This window comes from Pezoporus flaviventris, unplaced genomic scaffold (genome assembly GCF_033815535.1).
Source record: "Pezoporus flaviventris isolate CSIRO_AGI_PZ_B2104156 unplaced genomic scaffold, CSIRO_AGI_Pfla_v1 ptg000002l, whole genome shotgun sequence".
In the NCBI taxonomy this organism is placed as follows: domain Eukaryota; kingdom Metazoa; phylum Chordata; class Aves; order Psittaciformes; family Psittacidae; genus Pezoporus; species Pezoporus flaviventris.
The window spans coordinates 12,821,475-12,842,272 of NW_026892550.1; the positions used below are offsets into that span (position 1 = coordinate 12,821,475).

Sequence of the window (20,798 nt, forward strand, 5' to 3'; positions counted from 1 at the left end):
TTCTAAATCCTGCTCATCAGAACCTAATAACTTTTAGATTTATTGAAATAAGAAAGCCTGAAAATAGGTACATAAAGTTCCCACATGGATTGAATAAGTCAAATTGCGAGAACAATATAGGTTTCATTCACAGCACAGTGGCCACTATTATACAGCCCATTTTTCCCCTTAATTTCCCAGAATTTGAGAGTTCCCTGATGAATAAAGATTTACTACTTATATTACTCTGCAATGATTTTTCAGACGTAACGTGATGCTTCAGGGTGTTTTTCTCAGTAGGCAGCACACAGTGATTGACCAGTCATTGCCATAAATTTACTATTTCAATAGCCTTCAGTATCAAATGGATTAGACATATTCCCAGTTAATTCCTTTCAAATGAAATGTGGCAGTCATATTTCTCATAAAAAAATTTGGGCTATAACTGAATCACAGAATAGTTAGGGTTGGAAAGGACCTTAAGATCATCTAGTACCAACCCCCCTGCCATGGGTAGGGACACCTCACACTAAACCATGCCACCCAAGGCTCTGTCCAACCTGGCCTTGAACACCGCCAGGGATGGAGCATTCACAACTTCCCTGGGCAATCCATCCCATTGCCTCACCACCCTTACAGTAAAGAACTTCCTCCTTATATCCAATCTAAACTTCCCCTGTTTAAGTTTTAACCCATTACCCCTTGTCCTATCACTACAATCCCTGATGAAGAGTCCCTCTCCAGCATCCTTGTAAGGCCACCTTCAGATACTGGAAGGCTGCTATGAGGTCTCCACGCAGCCTTCTCCAGGCTGAACACCCCCAACTTTCTCAGCCTAGAATGCAAGAGTACCTGCAGTTACTCACCCACACATTTGCAAGTGCAAACATGCCTTAGTGGTTTTGCAGCATCAAGAATCTCCCCTTCTCATTGCAGAGGGCATTGGACTTTAAAGAGATCTTTAAAGGTCTCTTCCAAGCCAAACTATTCTATGATCCTACTATGATGCACATTCATAGCAATCACAGCTACTACTGCAACACATAAGGGTTAAGCTAGGGAATGTTCTGTGCCAGGTACTCTGCAAACAGAAGCACCATGTTTTCAGGTATGGCTACACTGCTCTCACTGTAGCTCAGTGAAAAGACACCTCTGCTCACATTTAATTCAGCCTGTGATTTTGGTTTGCTTTTATGAAGCATCTTTCCTCCCTAGCTAGTACATCTCCTGTCTAGCTAGTATTGGAATAAGATTTTATTTAAAAATCAAACTAAGGTGACTCCACACAACTCTTCCGCATTATTGGTAGAACACCACCTTGAGGATGATTTCCGTTTGAAACACAAAAGTGCTAGGAAGGTGTGGTAAACACCAGTGTCCTCTATTTTCAAATTAACAGGATTACTTCTGAAATCTCAGCTTGACCAACTGCACACACTGTTTCACAGGACCAGTAATCCAAGGCTTTAGCACAGAACACATTTTATTACTGGGGTTAAAGCGATTTACTTTGTGAGGCTCATTTACACAGCTAATTACATTACTGTTTTCTCTATATCCTCCCTGTTCTCATCACACATGCAAAATGCCATCTGCCCTAGTAAATCTAACTAGCCAGATGAACTGTTAATTTACCAATGTGATTTGTGATGAAATATTAAGCACCTCTGAGGAATCCCAGTTAAGAAAACATAATCACTGACTCCTGCACTGCATGAGTATTGTGTACATACATTCAGTATCTCATTACCCAAGCGAGAAAATGAGGTTATCACTAGGCTTGCCTCTCAGAACTGCTCTACAAAAAGGGATAGCAAAAATAATAAGAGATTTAAAAATAAGCTGGCTGGCTATTAAGTACCAACATAAATTAGTTACAAATTCTTCTTCCAAGAAAGCTTTTCAAATCTAGGTGACAGGAAAATAGTTGGAGTAAAACCTTTGGGAATGCTACACTTCCTCTTCACTCAAACAATTCCACTGAGCCAGTTCAGTTATAGTGCAACTCTAGCATTAATCACATTATGCCAGAAATTAATTTATCTTTTTATGCGTAATATAAAATACTGAGCTTCTATTCTGACAAGGACTTCAAACAAACCAGTAAGAACCATCGCTGAAGCATTCATGTCACACTGAATGGAGATTTCTCAGAGCAACAAGGGAGAATTACATAGATAATATGCATGATAAATTAATAACTGTTTTAATGATATCTCATTCTAATGCATAAAACAGTATTTCATCCCATTCCCTTTCATCTATAATAAATAGACTCAATGGACTACACACATACAGAAGAGTTCAGCATCTCTCTGAATAAGGGTCACTTTGACCACACTTAGTGTAATAAATAAGTACCGAGAATTAGACTGAAATTTATGAATTAAAATTACTTTGAGCTTGTTTTTTTCCTCTGTAATTATGACTCAGACTAACAAATAACTCTTGCAAGTCCAAGAAAACCAGGAAATCTGTATTAGCCTTTCAGACTTATCAGAGATAAAAACTTTTCAGGTAAGTTTTACTGCAAGTTCAGTTTATTGTCATTTCACAATACTTGCTTTGCCTTGAGTGGGGACTTGGTTACTTCCCCAAAGTTAGACAGCCACGAGCCATTAGCCTTTACTATGGTCAGATCCACCTGCCATTGACAAGGTCTCCTTCAGCAGGTATTCCAAGCCCACCTTTGGTCCCCTTCACTGCCACCACCTACCTAATGGCTCTGCTCACTCTCAGTGTCCCTAATCCCACAGGGATCACTTGGCTGTGGTTCCACAGAGGCAAGAATTCAGTGATACTGATGGCCACAGCATCCACCATGCTCATTGGTGCAGAGACTGCAGAAAGGGTCCTGCCACACTGCTCACCCTAAGCAGTCTGTCCTCTTTCCGCAGATCATCAAGAGGACTCACTCTGTAGGCCAATGCAAAGTCTCACAGATGAAATCTTCCCACTTCCCACACAGTAAGTACAAAGATGAGGAATCTAATCCATGTGTTCACTCATAGCCTAGACTGTTCATTTCCAACTCCAGAGTTGGAAAGTTGAGGAGCACCTATGAGCAGTATTGGAACTGTAGAAGTAGTCTAAACAGGGTGAGCTTTAATCACAGTACAGGTAGGACTAGGCATGTTGGAACAGCTGAAGACAAGGCACTGCACAGCAGCCACAGCTGCTGAAGGAGCCAGGCCATGAAATTAAGGAGACCCCCTTTGACGCTTCCTGACAGAAACATCCCTGATCCACTGAAGAAACTAAACAGCAGAGGATCAGATAATAGTAACAGTCCATGAACTTCATTCATGCATGCAAAAAGTTCCCTAATTTTCAAAATATATGGATAAGACAATGGAAGTTTTCCAAGTTTAGCTTTCTCAGGATTGTTGTTAGTCATAAAGATCAAACGGGCAATTTAAGTTTTCCACAGAAAATCCTCACACCTTATAGCTGCCTAAATGTGAGGTTCTTCCATTAGTGCAGTCACACTTTCTGTTTAGGCACATTCTGCTTTCCATCAGCATGCACAGGCAACATTAAAGAGCCTGGTCAGAAAAAGGTTTGGAGAAAAAAAGAAAGAGCCACAATATTGACTGTTACAGGACACTTAGAATGAAAGCTTTCTCCTTTGAAAATAACCTTTGCAGGGGCTTTCTAGCTGTTCTTTGCTACAAAGAAAGTTCTGTTCTTGCTGAAGTTCTGGAAAAAGAACAAAAAGAGAGAAGCCTTTAGAAAAATCTTTGCTTAGGAGGCTGTAATAAATTTGCATGTATCACGCAGACACAAAGTAGAAAGCTTTGAAGAAGTATTCCACACAGAAACTGCATTCTCTCATTTTGTGAGGGCAACAAAACTTCTGTAGCACACTGTGCCATGGCAGCTATTTTTTGCCACTTACTATGCCTGCAGTAGCTACCTGAAGTTCTCCCTAGGCCACCATCTGGTAAGGATTTACAACAGATTACAGGCAATGATTTAACTTGGTGCACTGTTTTAGCACACTGCAGAGACTGAGCAACTTCTTGATAGCGTGGACATTGTAGACATATTGGACTTGTAACTTTGATCAAAGTAGTAAATATTTAGACTGTATGAACAACATTTTTCCTACCCCCTTCTCTCCTCAGAAGTTGCTGTAAACTGAGGGAAGCATATAAAATCCTCTTACATTGCGTAACTTGAATTATTTGAAATACGAACAGAGATAATTGGGAATGACACACTGAAGCCCTGCTGCTACCAGCTTTTAATTACCTCAGTGACTGGTGTTCTGGGAGCTTCATTGAGATTCCTTAGCATTCCTTCTCTCCGTTTTCCCATTTCTGCAAGATTCGCAGTTTTCCACATATGTTCAGTATCTGTGCCGTGCATACAGGTTTAAAGTATTACAGAGATCACGACTTCACTCAAAAATCAAAGCAAAAGTAAAGGTCGCTACTTTGAAGTTAATTAGGCATCAAGTTTGTGTTTGTTCTATATAGGTACACCCAGGCATCTTTCAGCTGAGTTAAACAGCTAAAGCGATACTTAGTAAGATATCCACATTCACAACTGTAATCACTGTTAAAAGTACAAAAAATAAACTAATTTGATGTATTTTCAGAGAAAAGTAAGATCTGGACACAATACAGATCATAGTTTAATCTTAGAACTGTCCATAGATGAGAAAAAAAGAAAAAAAAAAGCTACTATTGGGAAAAAAAAAAAAGTGTCAAAACTGTTGGGTTTTTTTGTGGGTGTGGTTTTTTTTGTAACTGGTAGGCTTACACTACAATTATAGACTGACAGATTAGTCATCTTAAACTACAATAGCTGACACTTGTGGCAGCTGGTTTCCCTTCTAACAAGGTAACTTGCTTGTTGAAAAGGAAGAACTAGACTCAAAAGCTTTCATATCAATTTGAAAGGATTTAATACTGTTAAAAGGATGACAAAACCCACTAAAACTAATATTTACACATTTTTCTCCAGCAACTTTTGAACAGTGCATATTCACTTAGGAAACAAAAGCATAACTTTTGTTGAGATCTAAGAGTTATGCAAAGCATCTTGAGAAGCAAAATGTGAGAAAAAGGGAGACAAAATATTCTAATTCTCAATCTTCACTGTAATTAAACACTGAATATGAGGACAGTGGGAAGAAGATTTGTTGTGAAGATCTATCAAATTCTTATTACTTCAGCTGATATCATTCAAGAAAAAGCCATCATTGTACGGAACATAGGAGTTTGTTGTTCTGTAAAAGACAACAAACCAAATAGACAAAAAATGAGAAGGCTGGGCTAATGTTATCTAATTATGATGGTCTGTAATAAAAAAAAAAGAAGTCAAATGACTGCTTTTCCAATAACAGGCAGTATCTGTAAGTATCTCACAAAATACTCCAAATGCTTCATAACAGCCAAGACAAATGAAGTAACTGAGAGGACCCTTAGAGGCCTGTGAAAACATTATTCCAGTAAATTCAGAGACATCCCCCATCAGTTCCATGAACTACAAAAGTTGCAAAAGAGAATGAAGTACAACGCTATGCAGATAGATGAGATTGTAAAAGTTAAATGGAGAGGGAGGATTGATAGCAGAGCAGGTGCCATTGTTAAGCTAGGAAACTCATGAAGCCTCAGCAGAGTGGCCTGAAAACCCATAAGATGTCTGCAGTCACAGATAATTTTCAAAGAGGTTCACACACAATGTAAGTTACCAGAAAGTGTGGCTGACCCAAAACTTATTTAAATCCCACTTCTCACCATACAGATGTTGCAGGTATGTTCTGAAGTCTCAAATAATCTTTCATGCTTACAGAGGGAGGGACACAAAGAACTGTTTTCTTCACATCATTATAATCTGACTCACTGGCATCCAAAAGACAAAACTTAGGCTTTGAACAAGGGTTGATGCCCAAGGTGCTTATCTCTTTGCTACAAGATACTAAATGGGATGGGCAATCTTTTAGAAAAGAAAAATGAATGCACAAAGAACTTAATTCAATGTTTTGCTGTAATTGCTGACACACAGACACCACACCACATTCAAACATATCCAACATTATCACTCCCACCCCCAATACACACACCACACAGTAGTACCAATTATCTAGATATATGGATTTTTAGGACATGGTGCCTTTGCTTTTTTCTTTAAATATACAAACCCTATCAACAAAGCTTCTTTATCTAGAATAATAAATGAACAACAGGGACACCTTCTGTCAAAATACTACTGTGTACCTCCCTCCCTTCTGCTCCTTGCAGGCAGCACCCCTGGATTTAGCTGTGCCCAGAACTCGTCCCCTGCACAATGAGGCAGGAAATGCTGATCAACTCTTTGTGTCTGAGACCTTGTGTCTCCCAGTAATGTCCACAGACAAACAGAACAGGGCTGGGACAGTTTCAAGCACTGGCCTGGCACTGCCATGCTGTAACTATTGCAGGTTTCCTCAGTACCTCACCCAGAAAATGCCCAACCTGCTTGCCAGTAAACGTTCCAAACAGACTGAAAGGACTGGAAGGGGTGGAAGGCAGGTTAGGTTTGAGAAATATGAGCTGAGTCTCAATACCACATAACTGTAGGACCATTTTATTTACTAGTACAAGCTAGCCTACAAAAAGCACTACTGTTTGAGGCACCCTCCAGTCTATTACCACAGACATCTGTGGTAAAGCCACTTCTGAACACCCTCCCCACAGAAAGTAACTCAATTCCCTCAAACTCTGCTTGAGGTTGATTTTCATTAGTTTCTCCCTTCTGAACTAATAGTGTTGAAATTGCAAAGCTGGACTGTCATTTTCCAATTGCTGTCAAGGCATGTTTTTTCCCATAGGCACAGCTGGCAGGCAATACTAAACCAGATTAGGGCAAGCACTGTGGGCACTGTAGATTCCAGATGTGTGTACAGTGGAAGAATTTCAAATGACCAGCTATACTGCACTGATTAAAAAATTACTTGCATATTTTCCACATCATACTTGACTGCAAAAGAGATTCCTTGTTTACATAATCCAAACGAATGTTCCAAGAAGTGGCAATGACTGCAACTGCAGTTTTCCAGCACTCTCTAGTAGATAATGGGTATAAACCTCCCCTCCCCAAAACCTCTGTCTCCTCCCTGCCCACAGAAAATCCCTTTGACACACAATCTGTTAGATAGAGTGCAGTTTGGAGCAGTTAAGGGAAAGAGGCATCACTCTTCTGACACTTAAGAAAGCAAAAAAAAAATCAGACCTTAAAACTGCTTCAGAAACATTCTCAGCATGCTCCTTGTTTACATGGGTATGCCATCAAGTAGAGCATCTCTTAACTTCCGAACATGAAACGAGCAGTGATTTTTTATAAACTATTTCCTTAAATGTATATGAGTGGGCAGAGAAAAGAGGCTAATTTATCTTGTATCTTTCTGCTGCTCCATCTTCCCCAGTATTTCCAACATTAGATACAAGAAATTTCTTTCAGTGTGTACACCATACTACCAAATAAAGGAGCGCTTTAAGTTCCCCTTCTTATCCCAGTTCTACCCAAATGACACCACCACTACTTGCTACATACAACTCTTGTCACTGAAATCTGTATTTTTATTGTACACACTTTAGCTACTACTGTACATTTATGCCACAGCTCTAGCTACACCACTAAAAAAAAAAAAAAGGGGGAAAACAGAGATTTCAGAGATAGGACAAGGGGTAATGGGTACAAACTTAAACAGGGGAAGTTCAGGTTAGATACAAGGAAGAAGTTCTTTACTGTGAAGGTGGTGAGGCACTGAAGGAGGCTGCCCAAAGAATTGGTAAATGCTCCATCCCTGGCAGTGTTCAAGGCCAGGTTGAACAGAGCCTTGGGCCACATGGTCTAGTGGGAGGTGCCCCTGTCCATGGCAGGGGGGTTGGAACTAGACAATCTTAAGGTCCTTTCCAACCCTAACAATCATATGTGGTAAAGGCACTGATTCTATAGCTCACCGAAATTGTCATTTCACAATACAACTTAGCCAGTCTAACAGCTAACTTACTGAAGGACAGGTCTTGCTCCTCTTCCCTTCTCAGTTCCTGCACCAGCTACTACATCTGTGCTCCCAACCCAGCATCAGCATAGAAGCTTTAAGAAGATCAATGCCTAAGCACAGGGGGGCAGCTGTCAAACACAAGCAGTCTGTCACATCAGTGCTGTTTCACACTGAAACTGCACACAAGAGAAAGGTCATTGCAATTTATGTTTTTACAAAAGGTCATAATTGCTTTGGGGGCCGGACTGTAGCATCTGCACGCAAGTCAAAGCCCAAGTCAGAGCCAGAGCACAGTCGTTTCACCACATGCTAGTGTGGTTATACCCAAAGTTCCTGGGAAAGCCTCAAGTTTAAAAACAAAGAGCATTACCAACTATGAATTGCTGAGTTTAGCTCCAATGCTGCAACATCCAGACACATGCACTTTTTTATGTAGGGGAGCTGTGGAAAATTTATTATTAACAGGAAGCAAAACTAGAAATCAAGCAGCCAAGAACTAAATGGTTACAAAAGGCAAATAAATCAGTTTTACATTAAAAAAAAAAAGATTTAAAAAAATCTGAGTTTTTAACTGAGGGGGTGATAAAGCATTTTGATTATTTGCTTTAGAAGCTCACATCCAACACAGCTAATATATTAAAAATCAATATTCTAGGAGCTCATCAAACCAACCTTCAACAGGCCTTTACATATGCATTTTCTGTTACAGCTACACCAGCTACAGACACAGTTTTATTCTCACCTAAAGTGATTATTTTTTACTGTAAAAATGTTTTAATTGCTGAACACACTTCAGGTATTAATTACAGAGATAGTGAACACAGGATAAACTTGCTGAACTACACAATTTGCAGCTACTTTAAAGGCTGGCAAGGTGAGGAGAAAGACAACCAAAATGGTCAGAGATAGGACTTTGCATTAAAATAGTCAAGTTCTGATCCTCAGTCTTATGCTCTTCAACAAGTGAGGCTCCACAAACAGAAAGAGTGCAGTCCAGGTGTGAAAAACAGCCTGTTCTTGTTCCCCATAGGCCAACAGTATATTTAACTCTTCATCTTATATTCTACCCAGGAAGTACCTGCATTCAACAGTTGATTTTTACATTAAAGTTTTACTCCCACTACAGAGGAAACAGGTTTATCCAGGATAAAAACCAGAAGCTAGAAAAAAGCAGTTATAACTCAACCTAAGTGGCACAGTTCTGCAGTACGTTCAGCAACAGCAGTGTACAGTAAACAGGCCTGTAGTCTTTGTCTTACTTCACCTAAAAACAGGAGCTTTAACCCCAGCTTTTTTGCTTTGTAAACTCTTCACATTCTCATTACAAGGCACAAGCTGGGAAGCTGAAGATTTGCCATGCACATCCTGCTGGCAAGTGGAATCTCGGATTAATATTGTCTTACTGCAACTAACAACTAGTTTCCACGGGAACAAAGACAAAACCATGATAAGATATTCACAGCAGGCAGGGGAGCATACTGACCATGCCCTGTTTACACCACAATCACTTCTGAAGGTCTCCAACACAAGAGGTGACATGCATCATGTCACAGCCATGAACTGACTTCACTTTATTAATAAGCGAATGCTTCAGTTTATGACACATTCTAAGTAAAAAACTGACAATTTGCTTTGCTAGATGTCCTCTTAGCTGACAGATGGAAGCAACTAATAATTTTCTTATTACCATCTATTTATTCTAAGTGGTGCTATTAACAGGAAAGAATAACGATGCTCTACTACACAGTCCTCAACAAAAGGAGTAGTAGAACCACCGTTTCCATCTTATAGATGCAGAAACCAAGGCACAGTAAGATTAAAGTGACCTACTGAGCCTCAGGTAGCAAACCAGTGACCAAACACAGTCTTTTGCACTCCAGTGTATCATCACTCTAAGTGGAGGCTGCTTCCCAGCATAACAGTTCATGCTTGGGAGTAAATTCACTCCCATTCACACCAGTAAATAATCTAGTGAGGTCAAAAGTATTTGACTGGTGGAGTAAAAACGAGAATCTACTTATGCTCACTGAAGCATTGTAATCAGATATCCTAGCACACTTTTTTAAACTAGTTTCTTGCCATATCCAAAGAGCACAGTGTTGGTCCGAAAGATTCAGCAATGTAAAAAAACTTCCTTGCCCTGGTTCTGTTACTGTGCTTTACATGAGCACTATATTTAATCTCATTAACATCTTACCTATTAAATCCAAACTTAGATTAAGTTGTATGCCCACGAACTGGATGGCACGGAAAATTTTTACTCGTATTGAACTCAAAACAAGCCTTGAAAATTTTTTCTTTTTTTTTCCTTTAAATTAAATGTTCCCTTTCAACTTTTAAGTAGCATATAAGAATTTTTAAATACACAGTAAGGCTTAGCAGCATGCAAATACTTTAAGAACAATGTCTCCCAAAGACTGTGACGTACTTCATATTCTGACTTATCGTAACAGTAGAAAGCTCATACTGGCTTTCTTCCTAAAAGGCATACATGGGACTGAAGGGGTATGAATGTTATATTGTATATATTCTGCTCCATCAGAGTGCTACTGTAAGCATAAGGACGATTTGGAGAGGCTGGAATATCTACATGCACTTAGACAACCCTGAGACTTTTTTCCTCCCAGCTAAGAGTACTAGCAGTAGATTGGAAAACCAAACATCCAGTACTCCCAAATATTATGAAAGAAAATATAAGACTACTAAGATTAGAGGTCTAAGTGACTGATGCCAAGTCCTGCACACAAATCACACTTCTCCTCTGTTATGGTTATATGCAATACACTGGGGCATCAATCTGGAGCTAACTCTTCTGAAGCACCAGCTCAATCACAATGACAAAGTTTTGAGCTAGAAGCATCAAAAGGTCTGCTTTCTGTGCACATTTGTGATTACATTTGTTTTCACCCCTGAAGCAGAATTAACTCCATGTCAACTTGGCAGTACAAAAAAAAACAAAAAAACAACCCACTATTTTCAATATGTAGCTACATCATTAATACACTTGATGTGAAAATAGAACAGCATATGGCAAAAGAGATTATGGGGATTAACCAATTAAATGGTATGACTCAAACCAACACAATCCATCGGATCCGTATTTTGCAGTGAGGAAAGCGGGGCCATGGGAAAAGGACTTCACCCGATGCAAATAATGAAAGCCAAACTTCTAAAAAATAACTGATTTGGCAAAAAGTATCTGCCAGGAAGGAAGGAGAGATAAGAAATGCTAACAAGCAAAGAACAAACTTTGAACTCTTCTGGATGTGTCCTTTTCTCCTTAAGGCTGAATTTCACAGCACCTGCTTGACGCAGAATTTACTACAGGAGGTCCCACAGTAGTATAATCGTGATGATAAACTTGATACTCAAGAATTATTTACATGCTTAGGACACATAATATTATATTTGACATACAAGGTTATAGACCAAATTCCTGTTAATATAAAGACACAGCAAATATCTCTTTGAAATCAAGTTTCCACAAACCTAAAAGAATAAAATATTCCAGCAGGGCTTCAGGTAGAATGAAGGCCTGTTCCTAAGAGTTGAATGCAGATGACAATCCTAACACAGCAGGTCTCACAGAAAAGCAAATCATCTTCATCTACATACTTACGTAGTATGTTCATCTAGATGTATGTATGTTTGTTTATATATTTAATGGAAGGTAAAAGGCACAAAAGCAGAGGTATCTGGAAACAGTTCCTCCAAAAGGTGACATTACTGTCAGCTTCATGAAATTGCCCTCATTACACCTCCTGTAATCCTGCAGGAAACAGGCCAGGGTTTTGCCCTCCTCAACACCTGGGACACTGGGCACTTGTCTGAATAGAATTCATTCATTCAAGTTCATTTGAGCTCATTCTTCTACAGCTATTGAAGAAATTTCAAAAATACAAGCAAATAATAATTCACAGGTATCATACTGGTACATGACCAAAGGATTTAAGACTTTAAAATACTCAAGGGTTTAATATACAAATTGAAAGACACGCTACAAAATATAAACACCCATTATATACATTTATGGCTAAACAAAAGGAAATGGTAACAAACCAAAGCCCTTAGATTTTATCAAAGTTTCACCTTAATATAATTTAAAATGTCAGTATTATACAAACACATTAGCATTTTAAGAGCTAAATGAAACAAAAAGCATGTTGGAAAGTTAAATTCTTACAACTTAACTTTCACATCCACAGAGAGTTCCCAAAAGCACTTTTTAATCAATGCAACCTCAATAAGCACACATTTCTGTATCTTAACTTTTCCTTTGAAAAAAGGACAACTTAGTCGGAAAGGAGTGGAAAAAAGAAAGTTTCAATAAAACAGCTGTAGTTTCAAGTCTTGACCACTTACAAAGGAATAAGAAGTTATGCACAGCTGTGTAAAGGAACTGCCCTTATATAAAACCTCACTGTGGGTGCACAGATACGGAAGCAAATGAAATTTATTTCAAGTTGCTGAGTTTCCATTTCCTAACCTAAATTATACCATATTATAACCACCTGACTATCATAACATAAAAATCTAAGAGTTGTCCCTTACGAATTTAATATTAAACACGAAACAGTTTATGCTTTACTCCTATCTCATACTTCTGAGCAAATGTAAAAAAAAAAAAGTCAGTTAAAGGAAAAAAAATGGCCTCAAATGCATCAGTGACAGCTTTGTGATATGTAACCAAATTGAAGAAATTTCATTAACAACCTTCCCCCCACTATGCTTAGCAGAAAAATTTTATTTTATACAGAACTGTACACATTTCCAGGCCATAACATGTGCTTCTAAGAAAGCCCTTCATATAATTTACTTCCAGATTATGGTCTCGGTATCTACAACACGATGAATGCATCAATTTAATAAAAACAAAAATAAAAATAAATAGTAATTTATCTGCTTACCTTGTGGAAAAGAATTTGGTTGCACTAAGTACAGATATGCATGTACTATTTTAAACAAAATTCCTATTGGCCCAGGTTCGTGGTATGCACCTGTATCATATGTCTTGGCTGGTACAAATCCAAAATCCAAAGTCCCAGGAGGCGGTTTGTATATAGGCTGTACCTCTGAAACAGTACTTCCACAAAATAGTAGCAGCAGCAAACAGAGTTCCACAGCCATAGCTAGCAGTATTCATAAATTGGAGGTAGAGATATTTGTCCCACCAAGTCTAGAAATCTTCAATACATTCACCTGGGAGTTAGCCTTCCAGCCAGGAATACACTGCTGTGTCCTCACACAAGGTTCTTTAATATATTCTTGCTTTACAGGGGTGCAGAAGCCTCTTGTGGAAATCACTCAGCACACCATCTCTGGCAAAAACAAGAAAGAGCTTGATAAGGTGCATGCAAGCAAATATTAAAGTGCAAGATAACCTGCAATCTTCTGTGAAAACTGAACACACTGACAGCTGCAAAAGCAAGCCAGATCGGACAGAAAAGGAAAAAAATAAAATCAAGATTTGGTAACAATATGGTCTAATACACACACTGTACTTGAAAGAGGGGCAAAAACCAATTATGCATAGTTCCAGGTCAGTGAGTTTTCAAATACAAACAAAGCAGAGCACTGGGACAGCTCCAAGGGAAACAAAACTAAAGGAACCACATCTGAATTGCACTTCCAACTAAGTACAGTATGTCATATCACAACAGTTACACAACGCATTTAATCAGCCACCTGACATTACCATAGTTTATGGCAATTATTACAAGTCATATCCCGTAGCTTCTTTAATCTCAGCCTTTCAGTAAAACCTTCCAGATGCCAGCTAATCATCCTCTAAGACTGAGGAAAGAAATTATGACTGAAAAGTTAACACCATAACATATAAACTTCACCTTCCTGACAGGTGACAATAATTACTTTCTATTAACTCAAGCTATCTCAATTCTCCCCTCAGGAACTGGAGAAGTCAACTCAAAAATTTTTATCCATGGCTTGCTAAAGCCGAGTGTCATTAAGGTGAGTTTGGATGCTTACACATTTAAGAAGGCTCTGAAACTACAAAATCACAGTAGTCTAATCATCCACCACCCTCATGTGGTGGATGAAATGTAAACAGAACATACATACACACACCCTCGGGTTCCAACAAAACGACTGACCACATCTCCATCTGCTTGGGGCTAGGCAAGATTTCTTCACCTCAGCATGGCCCATGGTGGCCTCCAAGGAAACAGGTCAAGAAAAAACCCATTAAGTAAAAAGGAACAGAAAACTTCTGCCACTTTTTGACTTCGGAAAGCTGCATGTACTTGAAGAGCATGCAAATGATCACACTGACTTTCTCACCCATCAGACTGGCTTATCTTTGATATGGCTTCAGTGATTTACCAGAGTGCTGCTGCTGGGAATACCTGGGAACACGGTTTTCATGACAAGCCACCCACTTCAAACTGAGGAGCACCAAGCACAAACTGCCTTTGCTTAGCATAGTTCTGCCTCCATTGCCTTTTTCAGCAGCACTACCCAACAGCAATGTTTTAATCTCCACCGTATTGTTCAGACTATTCACTTACAAGAATGACAGCAAAATAACACAAACACCTCACAGCCTCAGTCAGAGCAATCCTACACCAACACCTTGACTTCCGAGGTGCCTCCAGGTCAAAGAGATGCTGAAGACAAAAGACCTAAAAAAATCAGTAACAAGGTAGGATGTCTCTCCCATGCTTTACAGTCTCTGTTAAAACAAAGGCTACCTTTCTGAAAACCAACAAGAACCCATGTTGCAGGCTTGTTTAGCAGTCTGTGCTGCACTCAAAGGATAGCTCAAGATCATGAAAACACGGAACAGAGGAATACAAGACTACATCAAAGAACTAGAGACAGTTTTGTTTCCCTGAAGTCCAACTGAGTGAAGAAGAAAAATTCAAATCTACTTTTCACCCTCATGGATAGTGAAAATCAGGAAGAATGAACAGTAATAATGCTACAAATAGCAGAAATATCCAAGCCTTATTCAGAAGGTGATGTCAGTAATCACTCTGTAATATGACGCTCAACACAGGAACATAAGAATTTAGAACATACCAAACTGAGTATTTTCCTATCTGGAAAAGAATGTTTTGTTAAACAATGGGGGGGGGGAAGGTAAAGCTCAAAAATATTTTTCCTCCTTTCATTTTTTCTTGAGATATAGTTTTTCAGCCTAAAAGATATTTTTCAGTGAATTTTTCCTTTATGTGCCTATTACTGTAGGGCTGAACACAGACATGGTAAAAAACTGAAAACTGCTTATGCTGCAGTTTATTATCAAATCTACAGAAGCTCTATGGGACAAAATATCACAAGATCAGAACTGTGTAAAAAACCAAAGTATTTTGTGTTAATGACAGAACAGTGAAGACTGGGCACGTTCAATACTTACAGTTCAACTTGGCTTTCTTAAAGAAAAAGGTTTAAAGACTTTTCTAAATAAATTTAAGCTTTCTAGGGATTTCTCAAGTACACTTGCAACACTTCAGTGAGTCAGGAAAAAAGCTCACGCACAGTGACTGAGCCTTGCTTCCAAGAGTTAAGGAAGTAGAAACAAAAGCATACAATACAGGGAAACATTAGGTGCCTCTGAGAAAGATGAAATTGAAAGGAAAGTGGCCTCCCTAACCGGTGTCTTAAGGCAAAGCTAGAAGACAGGGCATGTTCTCTGTAGTGAGTTCTGTTATACTAGAGAGATGGCATTAGAACAGAAAGCACATACAACTTCTTCATTGCTGTTAGACTTTAGGTTAAGGACAATTTAAATTGGACCTAATTGTACAAACAGACAAATAAAGCAACATCAAAACATCCTCACAATCCAGGGAAACAATCACTATGTCTGCTAGAAATGGGAACTTATGTATTAACCAAGCCAGAAACTTGGCAGTTTTAAGACAAGGACATTACTGAAAGTGCAAGGACACTACCTATACTGCAGATACAAAAAAATACCCTGCTAAGCGGAGGTACATAACCAGCTGAATTCTCCAACTCTACATAATTTTCAGTTAAGCTTTTATAAAATTCAGATTTTTTTCAACAGAGCAGTGAGTTTCTCGCAAATGAAAGAATCTGCATAATTCCAACCATACTTTCTTCCTCTCCCTTTGTTGGCAAATATATCATGATAAACACGCTATATATAATCTTACGGGGCAACTTCTCCAGGCTGACACCAGATCTTCTCTATATTACATAAAAACCTAATACATTTTCAAGGTTACATTAATAATGATCAGGAACTCACAGAAACACTACTACCTCCAAGCATTCAATACATATTCAACCTACCTAAAGTAACTCAGATATAAAAAGCTCTCAGCAGTTATCCTTATCTTGATAGCTGAAAGAAACTTAGGTGAGGGCATATTAGTAGCTGAACATGCTAGACAAACAACATTAAAGAGGAAAAAAAAAATCTATCCATGAAATTTGTAATTGTGAGAACTGCAAAATGACACACCCAAGTGTCACAGAGAGAAACACATAACAGTTTATGGTGCTCTTAGCTGCAGCATGTGGCCATCGCATTTCCTCAAAAACAGCATGGCATCACTGCAGTCAGTGAGCTACAGCAACTGCCAGCACAACTCTCCCCAAGTTCAAATAAATAGTGAATGAAAAGAAGTTGCGTGCATCTTTGAAGATGCATTAATCATCAAGATAGCCATTTTATTAGTATGCTTCAATTAAAAAAAAAAAAAAAAAACACACAAAACAACACAAACCTGGAATACTTCATAATAATGAAAGTGTTTATTTTCTGTGTGGTTTCCCAGGGTCCACCTCTAAAATACTAAAGCTTTTGCTTTTTATTCTGTGGTTGTCGCTAATACTCCACATGTACAAGCCACTGAACATAATTCCTGGGGTTTTAAACACTATCTGTGGAGAACACCATCACCCTTTTACCAAATATGCTGCACTATTATCGTATCTCTGATATACCCTGTTATTAAAAAGATTGTAATATTTTCCAAATCAAATAAAGCCTCAGGAACTCCACTGTAAGTTTCAGAGGGGGAGAGGAGACAGAGCAAGAAATGCATTAGTTCAGGAACTGCTTCCATGATACATCAACTCTAAAACAACCAAGCTCAGGAACAGCATGGTGTCCAGCTCTTTGTTTCAAAAGGGCTGGCCTCCTTCTGTTTAACACTGCAATCCATGCAAATACAACACTGCAGTGCAGTGATGCAACGATGATTAACCCTGTGAACTGAAATTCAATCAGCCAAAGGCTTGATTGTTAAAGCTCAATATGGGAGCCTGCTGGCCATGAAGCACGATAGGATGGAATACTGGAAGATGCAGTTGTACATAAGAACACAAAGGATCTGGCTATGTTGGTTACATCTTTTAATTAGTCATCTGAAGAACCCAACTCCATAATCCCCCTTGATGCTGCTCCAGTGGGAGCAACTACCAGAAGAATGAAATGAATTAAAACATTCAAACAGGTAGTTACAGTACACTAAAATTCCCAAGCAGCTATCAAAAAAAACCCACACCACCACCTTCCCATTCAAGAGACATGATGAGCAAGCCAAGTTGGATACCAGCAAGCTAAAAATGCAGAGTTTTCTGTTACAAGTCTGTCCCAAGCCTACCAACAATTACATCCTGTTGCCACAGGAGTAGTAGGAAGCAAATAAACCTAATAAGCACGAGGGACTGCAGAACAGAGTGGCAGCACTGACAAAACCCAAACAAACAGAATCTTCCACACAAGATAGCCTCAGTATGCATCTGACGTGCTTGCTACATCTCAAAACAAGCAAATGTTCAAGTCAGGAAAAGCTGGATATTCAGAAGCCAGTTCTCTTTGAGCAGCTACTTACTAATTAGAAAATAAATAAATAAACAAGCCAACACCAAAAAAAAAAAACCAAAAACCACTGTTTTACAAGTCATAACCATTTGCAAACAACAGAAACAGATCTGTAATAATTCCAAGTGAGATATCTTCCCCAGAGCATGAGAAGGTCTGATTTTTAGCCGACTACTTAGATGTTTAAAGCATATTTTCACTAGCTGAACAATTAAAAAACATACTTAACTTGATTTTAAGTGGTGCATTTACCCTAGCATTCACAGAGCATTCCTTGTGAGTGCACTTTTCAGCATCACATAGAAAATGCTGAAACACAGTAAAGCCAACACATAAACAGGCAGGGTTTTTTTGCTAACGCGAAGTGATGAGGGCTGGGTACGTGTCCCAATACCAACGTACGGCAACAACAGACCGCACATACTCGCACTGGCAGCTGAGACCAAGTCTTTCCTCCGTCATCTTTCCAATTACTAGAACTGTAGAGATCTCTTCCTCTAACATTGTGCTTAGTCCTCGATCTGCAAACTGCATACTAACACGGTACCGCAACTCTGCCCTGCTGGAACACCGACCGCTTTAGTAGTTTCTTCAGTTACTCCCCTGCATACGCGTGCAGAGGGAGACACAGCCCATCCTGACTGCCACAACTGCCCCTTCTCCCCCGCTCCCGGATGAGGTCCCCAGCTCACCGCAGAGCTCACCCCTGCCAACATAAAGGTTTGACCACCTGGGGTGAGCTGTCGCGATGTGCCCAGGTACACACAGCGCAGCAGCCACCAGCACCACCGCCTCTATTAACTCCCCCGGGGCGGCACCACCGCAGCGATCTGCCGTAGCGAGTAGGGACCCCCGGCGGCGGGCGGGTCCCGTCCCCGCTCACATCCACAGCACCACCGCAAAACCAAGGCAGTAGAGGCTTTGCCTCCTGCCTCCTCCACCCCCGACGAGCCTATTTCGAGGCCAGCACCATGTCCCAGTCCCCCTGCCCCTCCCGGGCTGCTCAGGCCCCACCACTCGCCTGGCCCGCTCCTCGCCCCGGGCAGGTGCCCTCAGCGAGCACCTCCTCCCCGAGGAGCGATTCCCCTCTGCTGGAGATCTCCGGGGCTCTCCCCGCCCCGCTCCCGCCTTTCCTCTCTTCAGCGGGCAAACACTCACAGCCGAACCCGACCCCTCCGAACCGAACCCGCCAGACAGGGCCCCCCGGGCAGCAAATCCGCTTCCCCCGTACCGCCTCCCGCCCCGCTCTCGTCAGCGGGCGGGTCCGCCCTCGCTCCCCGCGGACCGGCACACACCGCCCCGCCATGCCGCAGACCCTTCCCCCCAGCCAAACGCGTCCCTCCCGCAGAGCCCCTGCCCGCAAGCCCGCTTCCCCGGCTCCGCTCAGCACAAACCCGCCGGCCGGCCCCTCTGTCCCCACCTCAACCCGCGCTTTCAGGGCTCCCTCCTTCAGCGCTTCCATCCCGCCACTCCCCGCTCCCACAGGTCGTTCTCCGCAGCCCCGACTGAGCCCGCCGGGACCCACAGCGACCCCCTTCCCACAAGCACCCCGCTCCCTCGGGCACCCGCTTCCTTCGACGGTCACTCACACCCCCCCGATCCCCCTCACCCGGCTTCTCACAGCAGCCCCGGGCCCGCTCTCCTCCCATGGAGAAGGGTCCCTCCTCTCCCGGCCAGGACCTTCCGCCGCCCGCAGCGGGAGCGGCCGGGAAGGCGGGGGAGCCCCACCCCCACCTGCTGCCGGCCCCGCCGCGGGCAGAGCGGTACCGGGGCAGCGCTGCCCCCAGGATGCCTCCTCGGGTCCCCCCCGGCCGCAGCACTCACCGGCCAAGCGGGAAACGCGAGACAGAGGCGGCGGGGCGCGGAGGGCCACTGCGCGGCGCGGTACTGCCCGCTCCGCCTGCCGCCTCAGAGCGCCGGGCAGGTGGTGCTGGTGCTGCCGCCCGCGCATGGATTATGGAGGGCGGGCTCTGCCCCGGGTCGGGGCTGCGGGACCACCCCGGCAGGCTGGGGCTGAGGAAGAGGAGGAGCGTGAGGGGTTTAACCCCGGAGGGACCCGGGAGCCGGGGAGGGGGCAGGTTTCGTGTCGCTGATGTTGAAGTGCTGCCGAGAGGATCAGGCTGAACCTGTACTCGGGCCGGCGGGAGCATGCAGCGATCGGCGACCTGTTGCTCCGAGGCAGGACCTGTCTCCTGCCCTCGTCCTACCGAGAAGGTGTCTGGGAAAGCCGGGACCAAGGGCTGGCCTCTGCCGAGGCGCACCCGTCCTTTCCATCCCAAGTGTGGCCGTACCTCACACCCTTTTTGGTGCTTCTAGGGCTTGGTGTGAGTTCAGGCGGGTTTGTTTTCACATCAAGGTGACTTACCCCATTAGCTTTTGGAAAAAAATCTTGTTTTACCATTCCCGAGGGGTGTCCTTAGTTTCTAATGGGGTTATCATTCTGTGTCGGGTGGGTATCCATGTTTCATTTTCCTAAGTGGTTTTGTTTGTTTGTTTGTTTCTGAGGGCGTGTGATTTATAGGTAAAACGAGAAGCAGCACCTTTCCTATATGTTACAGTAACATACACTTCTAAAGGCTCCTGTGCTTTCCTCCTCCTGCCCTTTGCAGGTTTTATTTGCAGCTTTGGTATTTTAATATGGTCTCCCCCATTGCAATGTTAAAACAACCATGGTTCTTATCTGTTACTAGACCCTTTATTTTTCAGCGTCACAAATAAGGCAAAGCAAGAATTTGCGCTGGATATCAAAGGTCATGCTGGTTCCTTGGAAGTACTTAAAACACTGATGGAGAAGGTGTTCAGTCTCGCTCTTGGCAGGCAGAAAGAAATCAAGGCTGTGGCAGCAGTCTGTATTGCTAACATGCGTTTGGCCAAACACTGAACAGCTTTCCCATAGATGTTATTTGGTGTTGCTGAACTCTACCTGGATTTCAGCTCAGGAGATTTGCCAGTGATACACATCAAAGAACAAGTTGACACATTGGCTGCCCATAGAAAGAACAG

The 20,798-nt window shown here is 41.7% G+C and overlaps 1 protein-coding gene across 10 annotated transcripts in view; it reads right to left on the reverse strand.

Moving 5' to 3' along the window:
* Positions 1-19,656, reverse strand: part of PROM1 (prominin 1) — a 63,098-nt gene extending 43,442 nt beyond the window's left edge. For 3 of the 10 annotated variants that reach the window (XM_061469560.1, XM_061469531.1, XM_061469575.1), the window contains exons 1-2: positions 14,063-14,149; positions 12,883-13,293 (exon numbers count right to left, since the gene is read on the reverse strand). In XM_061469560.1, the coding sequence (XP_061325544.1) occupies positions 12,883-13,102 (220 nt within the window). In that variant the 5' untranslated portion in view covers positions 13,103-13,293; positions 14,063-14,149. Of the gene's footprint in view, positions 1-12,882; positions 13,294-14,062; positions 14,154-19,619 lie in introns of those variants that run through there. The other 7 variants (XM_061469567.1, XM_061469550.1, XM_061469540.1 and 4 more) reach the window with 6 other exon arrangements.
* Positions 19,657-20,798: the final 1,142 nt, after the last annotated feature.